The sequence below is a fragment of the Lepidochelys kempii genome, chromosome 19, assembly GCF_965140265.1.
Source record: "Lepidochelys kempii isolate rLepKem1 chromosome 19, rLepKem1.hap2, whole genome shotgun sequence".
In the NCBI taxonomy this organism is placed as follows: Eukaryota; Metazoa; Chordata; order Testudines; family Cheloniidae; genus Lepidochelys; species Lepidochelys kempii.
In genome coordinates, this window is record NC_133274.1 from 7,337,957 (window position 1) to 7,357,359 (window position 19,403).

At 52.1% G+C, this 19,403-nt stretch overlaps 1 protein-coding gene across 5 annotated transcripts in view; it reads left to right on the forward strand.

Moving 5' to 3' along the window:
* The first annotated feature begins 305 nt into the window (after nt 1–305).
* Nucleotides 306–19,403, forward strand: part of MACF1 (microtubule actin crosslinking factor 1) — a 257,757-nt gene continuing 238,659 nt past the window's right edge. For 4 of the 5 annotated variants that reach the window (XM_073317698.1, XM_073317700.1, XM_073317701.1 and 1 more), the window contains exons 1-3: nt 306–450; nt 1,185–1,356; nt 7,121–7,382. In XM_073317698.1, coding sequence (XP_073173799.1) covers nt 7,163–7,382 — 220 coding nt within the window. In that variant the 5' untranslated portion in view covers nt 306–450; nt 1,185–1,356; nt 7,121–7,162. The remainder of the gene's footprint in view (nt 451–1,184; nt 1,357–7,120; nt 7,383–19,403) is intronic. The other variant, XM_073317696.1, reaches the window with a different exon arrangement.

Sequence of the window (19,403 nt, forward strand, 5' to 3'; positions counted from 1 at the left end):
TGAAATGTAAGTACAATATTTATATTCCATTTGATTTATTTTAAAATTATATAGTAAAAATTTGAAAGCAAGCAATTTTTCAGTGACAGTGTGCTGTGACACTTTTGTATTATTATGTCTGATTTTGTAAGCACGTAATTTTTAAGTAAGGTGAAGCTTGGGGGTACGCAAGACAAATCAGACTCCAGAAAGGAGTACCGTAGTCTGGAAAGGGTGAAAGCCAGACTAGGCCCAGCTGCTCTAAAGAGAGATCAAATTATCTACCTATCTATCTTATTATAGTTATTAATATTTGTATTACAGTCATACTCAGGAACCCATTGTGCTAGGTGCTGTAAAGACAAATAACAACGAAGACACTCCCTGCCCCAGGCAGCTTGCAGTCTCAGTGTGAGACTGGATGAGACAGGCAGACAAAACAGACCGACAGATGGGGCAGCCGAGGATGAGGTAAGAAAATGAACAGAGCTGAGCAGGAAAATAAAAACGCTGTCTGATAACGGCACCCAGCCCTGTGGTGTCTGAGCACCTCCCAAAGAATATAGCAAAAATAAAATCAGATGAAAGACCTGGAGCTGGTGTTACAAAGGCACCTCATGGGTTTTACAAAAGTGCAAAGGAAATGCGGTGCCTGGAGCACTCAGGTGCTTTTGTAAATCCTAACACCTGCCTATTGGCATCTTTGAAATCCCTGTGGAAAATCTGATTCTTTGGAAGTCTAGCTTTCTTCAGTGAGGTGGCTAAGACATGAGAATACCACCTGCTGTACGCTGACCCAACCCCCCCACCCCCACTGTCTCTAGTTATAGGGGATGCTGGGTGCTGATGTGGCACATGTATCATCCCACTCCATAAGCCTGAGCACGTGACCTCCCCGGAGCTTTTTTATAACATCCCCGTGCTCGTTAGTGTCCTGTACTGTCCTTGTTCGCCCATCGCGGGGCACAGGCGGATCTTTACCAGATGTTGTTTGCAGGAGAAACAAAGGGAAACGACAGGCCTCCCAATACAGAGGCAGCAGCCCTGCTTCCGAGGCCAATGTCTGGGAAAAGGGAGGGGGTCTTACGCCACTGGAGGTTAACAAACTTGAGTCCCTAGCCCGTAACAGTAATGAATCCCAGGGTCAAGGGCCCTCTCCTGAGAACACCCTTTGTTGTTATTATTATTTGTTTGTTTCACTGTAGTGCCCGAAGACTGCAACAGGACCAGGGCTCCATTGTGCAAGGTGCTGTACAAACACTGCCCTCAACTCCCTGGCATTCAATACTGAATAGAGGGACAGTTAACTTGAGCACCTACCTGATTTCAACAGCCACTGTGGCTCAGGGAGAAAGCCAGGTTCTCAGATTTTGGAAGGTAAGTGCTAAGTCATGTAATATTGTATGTGTAGCTTCAGCAGTCCCATACACAGGGCTAATATAATTTTCTCCGACTTTATATATCTTCAGTAGCTATATTTGGATCTGATGATTTTGCTTCCTCTCCTCTGTGCTGACTGCTCCCTCCCTCTTCCCATCAGCCTCCAGTTAAATATCTGCAAGAAAATGTGTCACTTTTATGGCATGTTCCTTTCCCCAGGTCATCCATACTCATACACCATTGCTTTATTCTGTACAGCATCTTTCACTGTATTCCCCAGATAGAGACAGGTAATGAATTATATAGCACAGGAGGAGAAAAGGGCCATTTTCAGATGAGATGTGAAAATAGACGAGGCAGAGGAATAACAAGAGGACAGGAACTGCCCAGGAGAAGGCTCTCATGCTGGGAGTGGTGGCACTGCGTGCTGAGACAGAGACAGCTGGAACGGCGGGGCTGGGGCTAGAGAGAGACAGGGTGGGTGGGTCCGGCTGGACCATGTGCGATGAGACTTTAAAGGAGGAGGAGGGTGGTTTGGAATGATGAACAATGGATATATAAACCAAACATCAGTCCTCTTATTGACTAAAACTAGGAGGATGTGTGGAGGGGACCCTCTTCGCACGGCTCTCCCCTCCGCTGTAGGGACTCGGCTGCCTCATGTCCCCATCTTCCCCCACCCCCCGGCCCTCACGAAAACCTCCTCGCTTGTCCAGGGATCTGCACTGATGGAAAAGACAAACAGTGGACAGGCTGGGGGAGGAATAGGCAGGCCGGTGAGGGGTCACACATTGTCCGCCCTTGCACCCAGATGAGCTTACCCATAAAGAGACAATGCTGTGGGTCTGTTGCCTTTCCCACCAAGCCCACTCCGCAGCAGGGATCCTCCTTTAAAGAGGGGCCTTGGGGTAACTGCAGCCAAGGAAGGCCTGGTAGCATAGCTCCAGCTGAGCCACACTGCCAGGCCCCAGGCCCAGAGCTGATAAGGACACAGAGCTGCAGCAGAGGCCTGGGGCCAGCATGGTGATGATGCTTGCTAGCCTCTCACTGATCCACAGGGGTCTGCAAGGTGGATGAATGGGGCGATGGTGGGTGAAGGTGGATGAATTGGGGGATGGTGGATGGAGATGGATGAATGGGGTGGGGCGATGGTGGGTGAATGTGGATGAATAAGAACATAAGAACACCCATACTGGGTCAGACCAAAGGTCCATCTAGCCCAGTATCCTGTCTTCTGACCAGCCAATGCCAGGTACTTCAGAGAGAATGAACAGAACAGGGAATCATCAAGTGATCCATCCCCTGTCGCCCATTCCCAGCTTCTGGCAAACAGAGGCTAGGGACACCATCCCTGCCCAGCCTGGCTAATAGCCATTGTTGGGCCTATCCTCAATGAACTTATCTAGTTTTTTTTTAATCCTGTTATAGTCTTGGCCTGCACAACATCCTCTGGCAAGGAGTTCCACAAGTTGACTGTGCGTTATGTGAAGAAATACTTCCTTTTGTTTGTGTTAAACCTGATGCCTATTCATATAATTTGGTGACCCCTAGTTCTTGTGTCATGAGAAGGAGTAAATTACACTTCCTGATTTACTTTCTCCACCCCAGTCATGATTTTATAGACCTCACTCATATTCCCCCTTAGTCGTCATTTTTCCAAACTGTACAGTTCCAGTCTTTTTAATCTCTCCTCATATGGCAGCTGTTCCACACCCCTCATCATTTTTGTTGCCCTTTTCTGAACCTTTTCTAATTCCAACATATCTTTTGTGAGGTGAGGCGACCACATCTGCAGGCAGTATTCAAGATGTGGCCGTACTATGGATTTATATTGAGGCACTCTATGGGGTGGTGGGCAGAGGTGGATGAATGCAGGAGCGTGATGGTGAGGGGATGAATGAGGGGATGAGGGATGAATGCGGGGATGGTGGGTGGAAGTGGATGAATGGGGTGGGAGGATGGTGGGTGGAGGTGGATGAATGCGGGGAAGGTGGATGAATGGGGGGACGGTGGGTGGAGGTGGATGAAGGCGGATGAATGGGGGGAAGGTGGGTGGAGGTGGATGAATAGGGTGAGGGTGCTGGTACATGCTGGGAGGGACGGGGAAGGGGAACAGAGCAGGGGGCAGCATGCCCTGGGGGCAGCTCCAGTTTCTGCCCATAACCCAGACTGCCTGACTCTCGGGGGAGGAGGCAGAGGCGTGCGTTATTCCCCTGCCCGCGGTGGGTTCGGACTCTGCCTGCCCCATGGACACAGGGGCGAAGCGGATCCCATCCTTCTCCACCAGGCTGACACCCCCTTTCCCCGCTTCTCTAGCGCCCTACAAAGAGCCAAAGGAGAGGTGAAGCCCCCCCTCATTTTGGGTTGTGTGGAGCCCCTTTCAGGGCACTGGATCTGCAGGGGTCCCAGGAAAACCAGGTGCGGGGAGCCCCCCGCTGCGTGCCAGGCTCCCGGGCTGGCGGTGCAGGGAGCCCCCGGCTCCGTGCCAGGCTCCCGGGCCGGCGGTGCGGGGAGCCCCCTGCTGCGTGCCAGGCTCCAGGGCCGGGGGTGCGGGGAGCCCCCCGCTGCATGCCAGGCTCCGGGGCCGGCGGTGCGGGGAACCCGGCGGTGCGGGGAGCCCCCCGCTGCATGCCAGGCTCCCAGGCCGGGGTGCGGGGAATCCCCGGCTCCGTGCCAGGCTCCCGGGCCGGGGGTGCGGGGAGCCCCCCGCTGCGTGCCAGGCTCCCGGGCCGGGGTGCGGGGAGCCCCTCGCTGCGTGCCAGGCTCCGGGGCCGGGGGTGCGGGGAGCCCCCCGCTGCGTGCCAGGCTCCGGGGCCGGGGGTGCGGGGAGCCCCCCGCTGCGTGCCAGGCTCCGGGGCCGGGGGTGCGGGGAGCCCCCCGCTGCGTGCCAGGCTCCCGGGCCGGGGGTGCGGGGAGCCCCCCGCTGCGTGCCAGGCTCCCGGGCCGGGGGTGCGGGGAGCCCCCCGCTGCGTGCCAGGCTCCCGGGCCGGGGGTGCGGGGAGCCCCCCGCTGCGTGCCAGGCTCCGGGGCCGGGGGTGCGGGGAGCCCCCCGCTGCGTGCCAGGCTCCCGGGCCGGGGGTGCGGGGAGCCCCCCGCTGCGTGCCAGGCTCCGGGGCCGGGGGTGCGGGGAGCCCCCCGCTGCGTGCCAGGCTCCGGGGCCGGGGGTGCGGGGAGCCCCCCGCTGCGTGCCAGGCTCCGGGGCCGGGGGTGCGGGGAGCCCCCCGCTGCGTGCCAGGCTCCCGGGCCGGGGGTGCGGGGAGCCCCCGCTCCGGGCATTGGCTCCCGGGAGGGGCGGGCAGAGCAGGGGGAGGTGTCTGCGCTCGGAGCGCGGAGCGGGGCTGGGAGCGGCGATGGGCTGCACACGCTCGGATGCTCCTATTCTTTGGGGGGATTTATTTTCTCCATCCTGCCTTGGCAGCGCCCCGGAGCCAGCCACGGCCGGGTGAGCGCCCCAGGGGCCGGGCGCGGAGCGGGGCGCTGGCCCGGGAGGCCGCCGCCGGGCGCGGGGGTAAGTCCGGCGAGCGGGGGGGATGCGGGCGGGCTCCTCTCCTCGGCTGGGTTCATGGCAGATCCTCGGAGCCCGGGGGCACCTCTGGCGGCCCCGCCCCGTGCCGGCGGGGAGCGGCGTTTGCGGGGCTCTCTCCTTTGCCGCGGGGGACCCGCAGGTCGATGGTTTTGCCGTCGATAATGTGCCGCTGACGAGGCTGGGGAGTGGGGGGGGGTGTGGATTGGGGAATGGGTGGGGAGTCGGGGGGGGTGGATTGGGGAATGGGGGGAGTGGGGGGGTGGATTGGGGAATGGGTGGGGAGTCGGGGGGGTGGGTTGGGGAATGGGGGGGAGTGGGGGGGTGGATTGGGGAATGGGTGGGGAGGGGGCTTTCCGCAGAAGCAGCCTGGCCCCTGGCCCGATCTTCCCGTGGTATGCACCCAACCCATTGCGAGCCATGCACATTGCTCCCCTCCTGGCACCTGCTGGATTGCCGGAACAAATCCAGTTAATGATCGCCCCGCTATTCCACTGGTAACCCCCGCTACCGCCTCGTCCTCTCCGCCCAGAAGAGCAGCCTCCTTCCCCTGCTATGCAAACAGGGCTTTCAGTCCTTATTCCTGGCTGCCCCTGATGTGGGTGTGTTCCCAAGCAAATGGGGAGAAGAGACATTTTCCCTCTATTTCTCTTAGCATGGCAGATGCAGGCGGACAGTACATACATGGGCAGGTCCATATTGTAGAGGATAAACAGCAAAAACAAAATTTTTGCTTATCATTGGGAGGTGAATGACTCATGACATTATTTATTTCTCTGGATTTTTGTTCTCTTTGTTCCTGTTTCGCTGATTACATACAACTGCTAGGGCTAATACTGTCCTCCAGAGAGACAGCGTCTCCTCCATTACAGATTTTAGGAATCAGGCACGTTTCTTTCCCCGTGGTTCTAGAGAATGAAATGTGAGTTGTTTAAAATATGTCTTATGGCAAAGTGCCTATTTGCTCTCTGAATGTACATTGCACAGACTCACTCGCCACTTAGGATAGGAAGCCGCTACCAATTTGTTCCTATAATGTTTAATAAAGTGGATTTTTACAGCTGCTTCCACTTTGGGGAAGATCGGGGACAATGGATATTTCTTAGTAGTTTAGATTTTAAACCTTCTTCTTGTCAGATTTTTTTTTTTTAAATCTGAGTTTGCTTTGTTGAACTGAGCAAGGTGCATAGAGCTCCGATGGTACCAGCTTATATTTTGGGGGCCAAGACAAGATGATGGTGTTGTACTTCCTATGCAGAGCCCTGGATTGAAGTCATCGTGTAACAGAAAATGGCAAACTGAGGCAATGGTGTGTAGGGCACTGCTGTGAGAAAGATCACAAGGCTGCTGTTCTGGTTAGCACCGACATGCCACTGCTGTGAGGAAGCTCACAGCTTCTAGGGGGAGGTTCATAGGCCGGGAGAGCTACACGGTACTGACAGGGCACTGTTGTGAGGAAGCTCACAAAATTCTGGGGGGCAGTTCATAGGCCAGGAATCGTAGCTGGCCCTTACAGGGCACTGTTCTGAGTACACTCCCACGGTGATTGTTCTGCTTAGCACTGCAGGGCCCTGCTGTGAGGCAGGTCACACTGTGGCAGACTGTAGTTGGCACTGCTGTGAGGAAGCTCACGCTGCTGGAATTCTGGCTGTTCTTGACAGGTGTCTGCTTTGAGGAAGCTGCCGTTCCAGCTGGCGTTGTCTGGACGTTGATGTGAGGGCCCTCACGCTGTTACCCTCCTGCCTGGCTTGGGGCAGCTCTGTGCTGGTAGGGTTTTTGGTGGTGTCCTGAGAGCTGAGGAAGGTTGAAGGGCTGTTCATGCCCGGAACAGACACATTACATGCAATAGCAGCGTAAGCTTATACTCGCATCATCCTGCCTTAAGCCTGCCCTGGAGTGACATCTCTCAAGGTCTCCAGGCCTAGTTCAGCCTTTGCTCGTTTCTGCTGAGACTGCCAACATGCATGCCATTTCCACGGGGACCCTGAGTGGGGGCCCACGCCAGCTAATTTCCCATAGGCGCTGAACAGCCATTAGGTCGTTAAGTGCTCAGCACTCATTACCTGCCTGTGTCAAACTGGAACAGGTGGCTTGGACCGGAAAGGATGCCCATTGCAGTGCCAACCCCCTGAGCCACCCAGTGGCCACGTATTGGTAGGACTGCTTGGGACATCAAGAGAAGGTTGCTAGTATCTTCCCATGGAGCTGAACTTCATGTGTTGTTTTATCCACCCACAGATTGCTGTCCTTGAAGAGTAGCTGATCCCTCTCGTGTGGGCCATGTCTTCCTCCGACGAAGAGACCCTCAGCGAGAGGTCATGCCGGAGCGAGAGGTCGTGCCGAAGTGAGAGGTCCTACAGAAGCGAGAGGTCGGGAAGTCTGTCTCCTTGCCCCCCGGGCGACACCTTACCCTGGAATTTACCCCTGCATGAGCAGAAGAAGCGGAAGAGCCAGGATTCAGTGCTGGACCCAGCAGAGAGAGCCGTTGTCAGAGTAGCTGGTAAGGAAACATGGAGTACCTAGGAATTAAAGCCATGTCTCTATTGTTCCCTTTATAACTGTCCCCTGAATCTCGTCATGAGGCCACCATCCTTCCATGGAAGGTCAGATATGCCTTCTTTTAGAGCTCATCCATGCTGCTCCTTGCGTCAGCCCAGAACGGCTATCTAAGAGCCATCCCAAGTGCCCCACTCCCATAGGACTCATTGTGCTTCTCTGTAGCGCTCCAAGCCTCCTGCAAGCCCTGGGAATGAGGGACCCAGATTCAGGTTTGTGGTGCCACCAGAGCACTGGACTGGCCCCCTCATTTGAACGAAAGGGAGTGAAACCTAGCTGCCGTCAGTGGGTGTAGGGTGATACAAGAGGCCCATGTTCAGAGGTGGCCTGAGGTCTCTCAAGCCTTCTGTGCTCTGGAAGAAACGGGACCCTGTCATTCACCGTCTGTGCAGTTCCACCAGCAGTGGAAGCCAGACTGTAGACAGGCCATAGGCGTCTTTACCATTGTGGGGTGGTGTCAGTGGTGGAAGATGTTTAGTACCTGAGGCTCGAGTATTTTCACTACAAAGCCAGTTTAGATAATTCAGTACCTGAGCCTGCATGTGCCCCCGTCTACCCTCTATCTTCCACCATTTCTGCCGCTGGTGGGGCATCTCCAGTAGGGAATCATGTATCCCATTGTTTGCCCGTGTAGACACAGCCTCAGTTCTGTGGCTGGTAGAGTGCTCAAGCACTCTACCGCAGAGATGCTAGGAGATGATGATGGTCCTTCAATGCCCCCACTGATTGGAAGAGCCCTTTCACTCTCTCCTTCAGCCCTGGGCCATGAGTCCGGTGGTGAAATTAAATGAACAGGGGGGTATGGAGGAAAAAATGCTGTTTCTTGGGACAAGGTGGCCACCCATCCCTTCATTCAAGGGAGATTCCTGATTTGCACAGGTCTGCTCCATCTCCCATGAGCTGGGCTTGCATGGCCATTTAAAACCTGAGTATTTGAGCCAGCCTCCTCCATGACTCAAAGACCCAGCCTCTGAGATGCAGCATCATGGTTTCATGACAATTACTTGGTCTGCCGGGTCACATGGAGCTGGGTGTCCCTGGAAAGTGGATGTGAAATGAAATGCACAGTTGATGGTGTTCAAACTGAGCCATTTGCAAGGGGATTGGAGGAATCAAAACATTTGTAGTGGCTCAGGGGGCATCCTTGGGGGCAGTGGTGGCAACTACCCACCCATCAGTGTGGGCAGGGGCCTAGACAGCTGGCAGTCAGAGGGTGGGCATGCAGTGGTTCTCCTGCTGGCTGGTTCTCTATGGGCAGGGTTTGTTCCTGTTTTGTTTGTATCCTTTTGACCATATGTTTAATTGGTGGCAGGGCACCAGGAGCATTTCTCTTGGTTTGAGTCCAAATGATTAAATAAGCAAATAAAGGGCTGAATGGATCCCTGGTGGAAGAGGTCCCCTAAAGTCCATGCCCTGACCCCAAGAAGGGATTTGTGGTTCAGAAGGTTTCTGATTTCATTCCAGTTTGATTCAGTCGTGGCTTTTGCTGTGATCCTCTGGCTGCTTTCACATCCCTGGGACACTGTGTCCCCTCGGGCCTGTGGGCCGGTCTCTGGTCACCAGACATTGCATCCGATGGAGCCCACTGGCCGCTCACACGGCACTGGGCACAATGTGCAGTGCAGCCTGTGGGCTGATCTCATGTCACCCAGACACTGTCCACTACATTTGTGCAGATGCCTGAATTTCTGGCCCTAATTCTGCACCCCTGTCCTGTATCCTGCAGGGGGTTCGAGCAGGCCGGGGAGAGGATCTGATATGTCTGCTTCTCCCTGGACCTTCACTTATAAAAAATACAAAGCGTTAGGGTCAGGGATGGCCCAATATGGGGGTAACTTTTACATTTTGTTTTTAGGGCGTTTGTGGGGGACCCTACTCCACTCCTGGTCTGAGGGTTAAGTCCCTGCCCCGCTGCTGCTGACGTTTGAGAGGGAGCCCCCTAGTGTTTTCTCACGGCAGCAGCAGGAGGGAGGCAGCTCAGCTGCTGGGGAAGTTAGCCCTACAGCAGCAGTACGGCTTGGCCTTTTGCAGCTATCTGCCTGCCGGGGTGTGGTGCTGGGGGGTAAACAACCCCTTCCCCCCAAGCTGTATGGTGAGGGGGATGGTTTCATTGCCTGGGGAAAAAAAGAAACAGCTGCCAGAGCCTTTGGTCTCCTCCACCCCCCTCCGCTGGCAGGTTCTCCCCTCCCTGCTGGATGGTCCTTTGATCTGCTCTTGGAAGGGGAGAGAAAATGGAAAGTAGGACTGAGATTGTCCCAAGTGATTGGTGATTCTGGAGCACCAAATCGAGACACCTTGAAGGGGCTTGCTTTGAAGAAAGTGCTGAGCCCCTTTCCCTGAAAACCAGGCCCCTTGCAGGTGTCTCAGGTTGGGCTCCAAAAGTCACAAGTCATTTTGGTCTATGTCTGATGAGCCCCACCCTCCACCACCCAGTCCTTTCTCCCCCAGCTGGGAAAGTGAGTCCGTCCCACCCACCTGCCCTACCTATCTCTTGGGGATGGGGAGGAGCAGGAGGGGGGCCTCGAGGTGTGTGTGTGTCACAGGTTGGCCTTAAGGGTCTGCTGCTGATTGCTGAAAACAGCAGCTGCCATGAGGAAACCCTAGGGGACTCCCTCTTTGATGTCATTAACAAGGGGTGGAGCTTATTCCTCACATCCAGTGAGGAAGGGTCTAAAATACCCCCAAGTTAAAATAAAATCCTTCCATTTGGCTCTTGCCAACCTTGTCCCCCTGTAAGGCAAAGTGGGGTCTAGGATAGAGCCATGCTTTAATGTCAGCCTTAGATGGTGGACACTTTGGAGCAGAAACCATCTCTGATCTGTGTCTGTACAGCGCCTAGTACAATCCGGCTCTGGTCCATGACTGGGGCTCCTCAGTAGATCTGATTGGAAGATTTTTGTTTATTGATTTAGACAAAATTTCCCGTGGGAAAAAATGTGAAATTTTGTTTTGAAAGGAACATTTTATCTTGAAATGAAATTTTGAATTTTTTTCTAAAGGAAAATTTCCAAAAATGAAAAAAAGGAAAAAAAAAAGCACATTTCCATTGGATGGGAAATATCAGGTTTCAAATTTTCCTGCCAAATGAAAATTCCTAGTTTCGGCCAGCTGCACGTGGTGTTACTGTAATACGAATAATAAATAATGATACTCAACAGCCCCTGGGGAACAGAAAGAGTTAATCCATCTCTGTTCTGGGGAGGGAGATGCAGCCTGCCAATCAGGAAATCCCCCAGCCCCACTTGGAAGGCTGCTTCATGGTGTGAGTTTGTCGTTTTGTTCGCAAATGCTGTTGAGGTGCCTGGAAGTCCCTGGACAGGAGGAACCGGCCACTTAAAATGATAATTCCTGGGACGGGAGGTAAAATCAAGTGGCAGGGGTGTGGGAAAGCCCTGTCCTAGAAACACTGGGCCTTGGAGGCTGGAATATGAAAATGGCTGGAGGAACGGATGCAAAGTGTGGCCCTGATTCTGGGGGGCGCTGAGCAGCCACAATTGAGTGGACACAGCACTGCTCAGGATTGGATTCTGCCTAGCGCTGTGTTCCTGATCTGCTTCCCTACAATGTGAAATAAAAATCTGGTCCTGCAGAGTGCTGATCCCTCCTGCAAGATGATGAGCGCCTGCCATTCACAGTGGAGTTGAGGGTTGCCCTCATTTGGGTCCCAGCTGAAGAGATGAGAAATGCTATTTCCCCAGCTGTGACTTTGCTCTGATCTTTCCTTCCATTCTGTGATGCCGGGGTCTGTCGTCATGCTGGGTAGATCTAGCCCGTGATTAAAGGAAAGAGAATGTCATATAATCTGCTTTTATGCAGATTTCACATTAAAAATAACTTTTGAGTTGCAGCTAGACCGCACTCAGCAGGGAAGAAAGAGTCAGAAGCAGTTTCATGTCACTGGATTTGAAAATGTGTTGAAATATTGATTTGGGTTTTTACATTATTTATTGGGATCTTTGCTGGAGGCTGCACCAAAGCATGAGGAGATGTGACCTCCACATCTTCCTGGGATGGGTGCCAGTTTGGAATGGTGTCAGACACCTGGGTTTCCATCCACACTCGGGGCCATGACCCAGGACAGATATCAGAGGGAATTTTTTTGTAGCTATTTCAGTGAGAGTGAGCACCTCTTGGTACAATCAGGGTGGAGCTAATACCAAATTACTACAAAGACAGCTGCCTGTCGTTAACAAAGCCCATTCTCATTTCACAAGATTACTGGTGCCAGGATGCGGCTCTGTCCCTATCCGCCCCCCACAATGACTGGGATCCCTGGGTTAGTCATTTGAGGAGGGGGTGTTGAATCAGCTCCCTGAAATACATAACTCTCCCCCTGCAATTGTATGGATTCCAGTCCTTCAGTCTGCCAACAGCAGCTTGTATTCATTGCCAATGGGATAAGTACACCCTGAGCCACCCAAGAGAGCACAGTGGGGGTGTATTACAGCCGTGGTGGGTCACAAGATGAAGGCAGAATTGTCCTGGATCAAATACTGGATTCTGTGGCTTTCACAGGTGATATCAGTGGGGCGTGAATGAGTGTCTGGGCCAAAAGACTTTCTGGGTTCAGGGACAACACAACTACTTGCTACTTGTGTCCTCTTGCCTTCTGTGTTCACCTCTCCTCCTCCTTGCTCTCTTTTCTTCTCCTCTCTTCCATTGCCTTCCCCATCTCCGCCCTGCTCCCTTGTCCCGTTCTCTGTTAGGGAGCACGGAGGCCAACTCCGGAAACAATCTGGGCCTTGGAACTGTCGCTCTGTTCTCCATGCTGCAGGGAGCAGAGAACGGATTACAAAGAGCAGTCCATCAGCCAACCCAGTGTCAGGGCAGCACTCAGGGCATGGCTCACTCTCCACACCAGATGCCTCTGTTAATGAAGCAAGGTGTGTCACAGGGCTCCAACAGCAAAGGACCAGCAGTCAGGTTCTCTTCCCAGCTGTTAGTACAGACTTGCTGTGTCTTTGAGCATGTCACTTTAGCTCTGTGCTGTTAACCTGTCTGTAAAAGGAGGATCTTAATATGGCCCCAGCTCATGTTGGGCACCATGAGGTTTAATTCATCCTTATTCATAGAGCACTCAGATAGCAGATGCTGTAGCTGCACAGAGTATGATTATTACGTACTGTCTCTAGTGCAGTCGCTGTGCATGGTACTTTACGGGGATGAGATGGATCCTCCGTCACTTGAAGACTCTGCAAAGAGACAGGATGTCTTTCTAAAAGATACACTCTAGTTCATCCACAGAGTATTGGGCTGGCAGAAGGAATCACTGGGTGAAATTCTCAAGCCTGTGCTAGGTGGGAGGTCAGACAAGGGGGTGATCATAATGGTCCATTCTGACCTTACAATCTATGGATCTGTGAAATAAAAAGGACAGTCGCTGCCCCAGTGAGCTGAAACACAACAAAATGACAACCTGCTTTGGTGGGTAGGGGACTGGGCAATGGGCAGGAGATGCTAGGAGACAATCTTAGGGGTGGAAACTGCTTCTGTGCCAAGCAGACCACAGACTTTGTGTCACTTTGTTTACTGCTTGTTAGTCACATTTTTGTAAATGTCTTTCCGGGTGGAGGGAGGGCGTGATTATTGTTTAAAGGCTTGACAGGAGCCTCGAGTGCGGCAGTTCTCAGCCGATAGGTCTCAGGGCTGTCCACAGCACTTGAGGTGCGTGGGTGAATCTGTTCCCATTCCTCTTCTCCGCTCTTCCTCTGAAGCGTTTTTGCTCAGGTGCTGTCGGGCTTCCTGGGTGGTGCTGGGCACCTTGACATTCCACTGAAGGTGATGAGCTTTCAGGAGCTCACGTGGCAGCATCTGGTCACATGAATGGCTTGTAAACCTTAGCGCCCACACAGAGCGGGAAGTAGAACAAAGGATTCTGGTACCTATCTGTGGAGGTGTGGCTGGGAGTGGCTTCTTGTGGGTTCTCCAGACGAGACAGGTTTAGAGCCTAACGTCCTTTACAATTAGCTCCTGAGGCTGAGGCTGCTCTGTCTTGTTTCAGTGGCTTGGCGTGTTCTCATGCTCATGGCAGCGAATGCTCCACTTTGAATTGAAAAGACCCTTTGATCCTAAACCTGTTTGGACTTGCTCAGCCCGTGGGCCATATTCTGATGTCAGGTTTGCTGGTATCAGTGTGGAGTAACTCCAGAGACTGACTGCCTGGGAATAGCTCTGGATTTACACTGGACTAACTGGGGGGCTAGAGTCATGAATATATTTAGGGCCTAACTGCCTCGTTGGGTGCCGAAGTCCAACTCTTAGGCACTACTGACAGTCTCAAAGCCACTGCTCAGCTGCTGCCTGAAGTCCCCCCATGCCTAATTTTCCACTGGTAGGAGGGAACAAAACTGCCCAAGTCCTGACTCTGCCCCACAGTTAACAAACTGCTGGAAGCCCCCGCAGGAGCATTCTCAAACTAGGCGTTCTTCCCTAACCTATGTCACTTGCAGGGCCTGATTGGGGCTCAGCGCACGCCTTCAGGAGTGAGCCTTGCACAAAAGACAGTGGGGGCAGGCCCCGAATACCCATTAGCTCAGTGCTTTGAGCACTCCCCTGGGGTGTTGGAGACACTGTAGGATTTGGAGCAGGGGTTTGAATCCAGGGCTCCCATCCCCCAGGTGAGTGCCCCGGTCCCTGGGATACAGAGTCAGTCACTCTCTCACCCAGTAAATATGGAATTATTTAGACAAAGTGGAACAGCTCCCAGAGGAGAGATTGGGACAGACTGCCCCATTAGAGCCAATAACCTGGTGGCTAGGACGCTCACCCAGGTCCAAGTCTCTGCTCTAAATCAGGTGGAGTTGGGATTTTAATGTGTGTCTCCCATCTCCCAGGTGCTGGCCCCAAGCACCCTGCAGTGGGCGGGGGGGGGGTCTCTCTTGCAAGAAAGGGCTGACCTCGCTGAGGCAATTGTCTCCGGAAGAGGGTTCACAGCTGAGAATCCCAACTGGTGGGAGAGGCGCTATCTCTGGCTTGTCAGTCAGGAGTCAATGGGAGTTAGGTACCTTTGTGAGTCTTGCCCCTTTCCTCTGCATTTCTTTCCTGGGTAGCTTAGGTGGCTCCCTGTTCAGCTTGCTGGCTTCTGGGAATAGCTTTGTTAGTTGCCTAACTCTCCCCATGCATTGTATGTAGAGCCTGGGGACCTATAAAACGATAGGGTCTAAACTAGCAGTTACCACTCAAGAAAGAGATCGTGGAGTCATTGTGGACAGTTCCCTAAAAACATCCGCTCAATGTGGCGGAGCAGTCAAAAAAGTGAACAGACTGTTAGGAACCATTAGGAAAGCGATAGATAATGAGACAGAAAATATCATAATGCCGAAATATATATCTATGGCACGCCCACACCTGGAATACTGCGTGCAGTTCTGGTCTCCCCATCTCAAAAAGATATATTAGTATTGGAAAAGGTGCAGAGAAGAGCAACAAAAATGATTGGGGGTGTGGAACAGCTTCCAGACAAGGAGAGATTAAAAAGATCGGGACTGCTCAGGTTCAAAAGAAACAACTGAGGGGGGATATGAAAGAGGTCTAAAATCATGAATGGTGTGGAGAAAGTGAATAGGGAAGTATATTTTACTCCTTTATATAACACAAGAGCTAGTGGTCACCTGATAAAATTAATAGGTAGCAGGTTTAAAACAAAAGGAAATACTTCTTCACACAATGCACAGTCAACCTGTGGAACTCATTGCCAGGGGATGTTGTGGAGACCAAAAGTATAACTGGGTTAAAAAAAGAATTAGATAAGTTCATGGAGGACAGGTCCATCAACAGCTACTAGCCAAGATGGTCAGGGTTGCAACCCCATGCTCCAGGTGTCCCTAAACCTCCAACTGCCAGAAGCTGGGACTGGACGAGAGGGGATGGATTACTCGATAAATTGCCCTGTTCTGTTCATTCCCTCTGAAGCACCTGGCGCTGGCCACTGTCAGAGACAGGATACCGGTTTAGATGGACCACAGGCCTGACCCAGCATGGCCATTCTTATGTTCTGACTCTGGGATGAGGATTGCACGAGGTGGCAGTAGCACCTAGCAGTTAGGAGTTGCAGTGCTAAGCATTGCATGACCAAAGTACGTTTGTGAATCTAACCCAGAGAGCAGAATGTAGCCCAATATCTACGTGCAGGGAGTGGGGCTGGGACTGAGAAGACCAATCCTAAAGACAAACAAGGGCAGCAGTCGGGCAGATACACAAGAGGCACTGCTGGCATTTTCCAAGGGTCCTTGTTTCATCCACATTCACAGTGACATTTGGACTTCCTTGTCATTCCGAAGTTCAGTTTTAATCTTTATCCGAGTGGCTTGGTCGAAGCCATTTCAATACACTCACTTTCCACAGCAAAATTAATTGTTTAATTAACAAAAATTAAAGAAGCCGGTTTAATGCAAGCCCCAGGGATGTGGGAATAAACCTGATTATTCTTTGCTGGTTGGTGAGATGCAGATTCTGCCTAGCGTTAGGGAGATGGCAGCTTTTGAACAGCTGCAAGATGCCCAAGGTGGAATTAAAAAAAGCCAGCTAGTAAGCAAAGCTTTTTCATTTCCTTGTGACTGTTTTTAATTCAGTTGTCTATAAGTCTACTTCCATATACACCTCTAAAATCAGAGCTTGCTTTCTAATGGGAGGCAAACAGCAAATCCGGCCTGTCCTAAAGGGACAGACGGTCTTTCCTGTTCCTTGCTGGGAGTGGCAGTGCGGGATGAGCAAGCCAGGTTTCCACAGGCAGGGAGGGAGAGAATTCATATGAGAAGAGCTGATATTTCTTGTCTCTGCTGTGAGCAGCCAGAGGAGCTGGTTTAAATGAAAATCTGTCAGGGTGGTTGTTATTTTGCTTGTCATGGACGGTTGTCTTATTTCATTACTAAGGCGGGCACACGAGCTGTTCAGAGATTTAGCTGCAAGGAAGTCAGTACCAATGCATGAAGAGCTGCCTCGTGCCATCATAAGCTCCTGAATTTAAAACCTCCGCCCCTGTGGGAGGCACAGCCATAAATGTAGCAGTGCACAATACCGGAATACAGTGTTAATTACCCTCGCTGATTAAAGCACTAAGGTAAAGCAAGCTTTTAGTTAGGGTTATAATTTGTCTGCCATGGCTCATGTGCTTTCAAAGATGAACCAGAAAGGTTCTTAAAAAAATTAAGGACCTCAGATTCTAGGGGAAGATTCCTTAAGAGGAAAACAGTCTTCAGAGATTACAGCTGAGTGAAATTCACTTAGCTCCGTTCAGACTTCATGGTCCTATTTTGGGTCCCAGTGCAGCAAAGCACTTAAGCCAGTGGTGTCCCCTTAGCAGTAACAGAATGAGCCTGCGCCTCCCTGGGCTGGGAGCAGCCGCTGGGGGCCAAGAGCCATGGCTGGGGGTTGGGACTGGGGATGGGGCTGCAGTAGGGCTGCCAACCCTCCAGGATTGTCCTGGAGTCTCCAGGATTTAAAGATTATGTCATGTGATAAAACCTCCAGGAACACGTCCACCGAAATTGGCAACCCTAGTGGAGCGGGGCTGGGTGGTGCTCCCTACCAGCCCCCTCGGAGGCCTGGCCTGGGCCCTGCTGCAGCCCCCTGGACATTCCTCTGCGCCTCTATAGGGGGGCACGCCCAACAGTTTGGGGACCACTGACTTAAGCACATGCATAACTTTAAGCAAGAGTACTCCCATTGAGCTCAATGAACTTAACTTTAAGCATGTGCTTTAAGTGCTTTGCTGTACTGGGACCCAAGAGGATACACCTCAACATTTTGGGATTTGGGAATTTGGGATTTCAGCACTTCTTTCCAGTGAAGGCTGAAATGCCAAAAGGTTGCATGTTTTGATGTGAAAACTGCCATTTTGCTAGGGGTTGTTGATGCAAATAAATAAAATTGGCTTAGTGTAAAAGCTGCACAAGAGAAGACTCATGTCTGTGATTAATATTTTGCAAGGAAACACAGAAACCATGAGGTTTGCCTCTTAACAAAATCCACCCAGCTCTATTTTTCACTCTGCAAAAGCAGGCACACCCAACTTCCTGTAAGGGATTCTGGGTAGCGTAGTCCAACAATCATTCTGTGAGCTAAGCACTCTAATTGGAACTACCACTAGAGAGCATTTTTCAGAGTAGCAGCCGTGTTAGTCGATGCAGTGAGCTGTAGCTCACAAAAGCTTATGCTCAAATAAATTTGTTAGTCTCTAAGGTGCCACAAGTCTGCCTTTTCTTTTCACGAGAGAGCAGATTTACTGTACACTAGACTCAAACTTGAGGAATCTGAGTAGGCACAAGTGCACCCTTCCTCTGCTTCTACTCCTCCCCTGTTTGCTCTGTGGCGTAATGGAGGGTTTAGTCTCCCTGACTAATAAAGATTAAGTTTTAGAAACAATTGCATTATTGGGTGGGACTTGGAGATTAGACCCGCAAGAGGGGTGTGGTCTGACACACAAACCTGGGGCTGCGATCTCCTGGGTTCTTTTCTCAGCTCTGCTGCTGACTTGCTTGTGTGACTATTGGCTAGTCAGGTCCCCGCTCTGTGCCTCGGTTTCTCCATCTCTAAAGAGGCGTTGGCAGGGACAGGGCTGGGTGAGGACTCATTCGTATTTCCAAAGTGCTCTGAGGACACAGCATGTGAAATGCAGTTGTTGTTCTTTCAGCTGGTTCAGGGGCTGATGAATCAAGTGCTGGGGGCGTTGCTGCTTTCGAGGTTTCATGCTGGGTTTAAGCCTCTAAGAGCAGGGAAGACAAGGAGTCTGGTGGTACCTTAAAGAGTAGCAGATTTATTTGAGCATAAGCTTTTGTGGGTTAAAACCTCACTTCTTCAGATGCAGGGGGTGTATTTGGGAGCGAGGGAGGGATTACAGGGCACCCAGCTCTGTGAGGGAAGGATTAGCGCACTTGGAGATGCTCCCTGTATGGCAAACACAGAAAGCAAAAGGAAATTGCCTGCTCTGTGGCTTAAAGAGCCACAGGGATTGAAGTGGAAGGCGGCTTTTCATGTTGCCACGGTAACCCAGATGGCTGAGTAACCATTCTGCTGGTTGCCATGGTTACAGAGCCCTGGAGCAGGGAATGTCTCTCGGGCTGCCTGCCCCCATTCGGGACACCAGGTCCCAAGGTGTGCGTGTCTCTGACAGGCCAAGGCCAAATCTTACAGCGGCAAAAAAACCAGCAACCCACCAGGATTTCTCCAACTCCCAGCTCTGGAGCAGGGGTCTGGATCCAGCAGAAACCTTCTCCTCTTGTCAAGGCACAAAACTGTCCAGAGAGGCAGAATGAGGTGGCGTGGCTGGGGACGGGGCGGTGGTGAATCTGACAAGAAGGGAAAAAGTCTGCCATATGAAAAGGGATTAGCCGAGCGGAGCCAGGCCAAGGGGCGGGGCCTGGCCTAGTGGCAGGAGACTGATTTCCTCCATCTCATCTTGGAAACCAGCATAGCGAGCAGGCTGGCGATGGGAGCGCTCTGCTGGCCAGTGGGAGACGTGGGGTCAGGAGCAATTTCAGGGTGGATTTTTGTTTGTGGAGCTGCCTAGGAGGGGCACAGACTCAGCCACGAAGTGCGTATCCACGAGAGAAAGGGGTCAATGGCCCATATGGCACCCTCGCAGCTTTGCAAGGACAAGTCCAGACCAGAGATTATGTTGCATGTGTGGAACTAGGCCAGCAGTTAGCAAAAGAGTCCCTGGTACCCAGTGAAGGGGTCAGGAAAAGCTGTAGCGGTTCCTGCCCCAAAGAGCTTACAATCAATGCATGAGACAAGATATAACAGATGGAGACAGAGAGACAAATGGGGGAGTGCAAGGAAATGATGAAATAAACACAACTAGTTGTAAAATGATTCTTGATACATTTATGAAGTGGATTGTGTGATGGGGTTTCTTGCAGTAGCATTGGACTGGTCTTGGTTCTTCCAGTCCTATGTCCCTAATGGGCCCATCTCTATCTATGCCCTGGATATTGCCTTGAGCAAGTGATGACAAGCAAATTGCTTC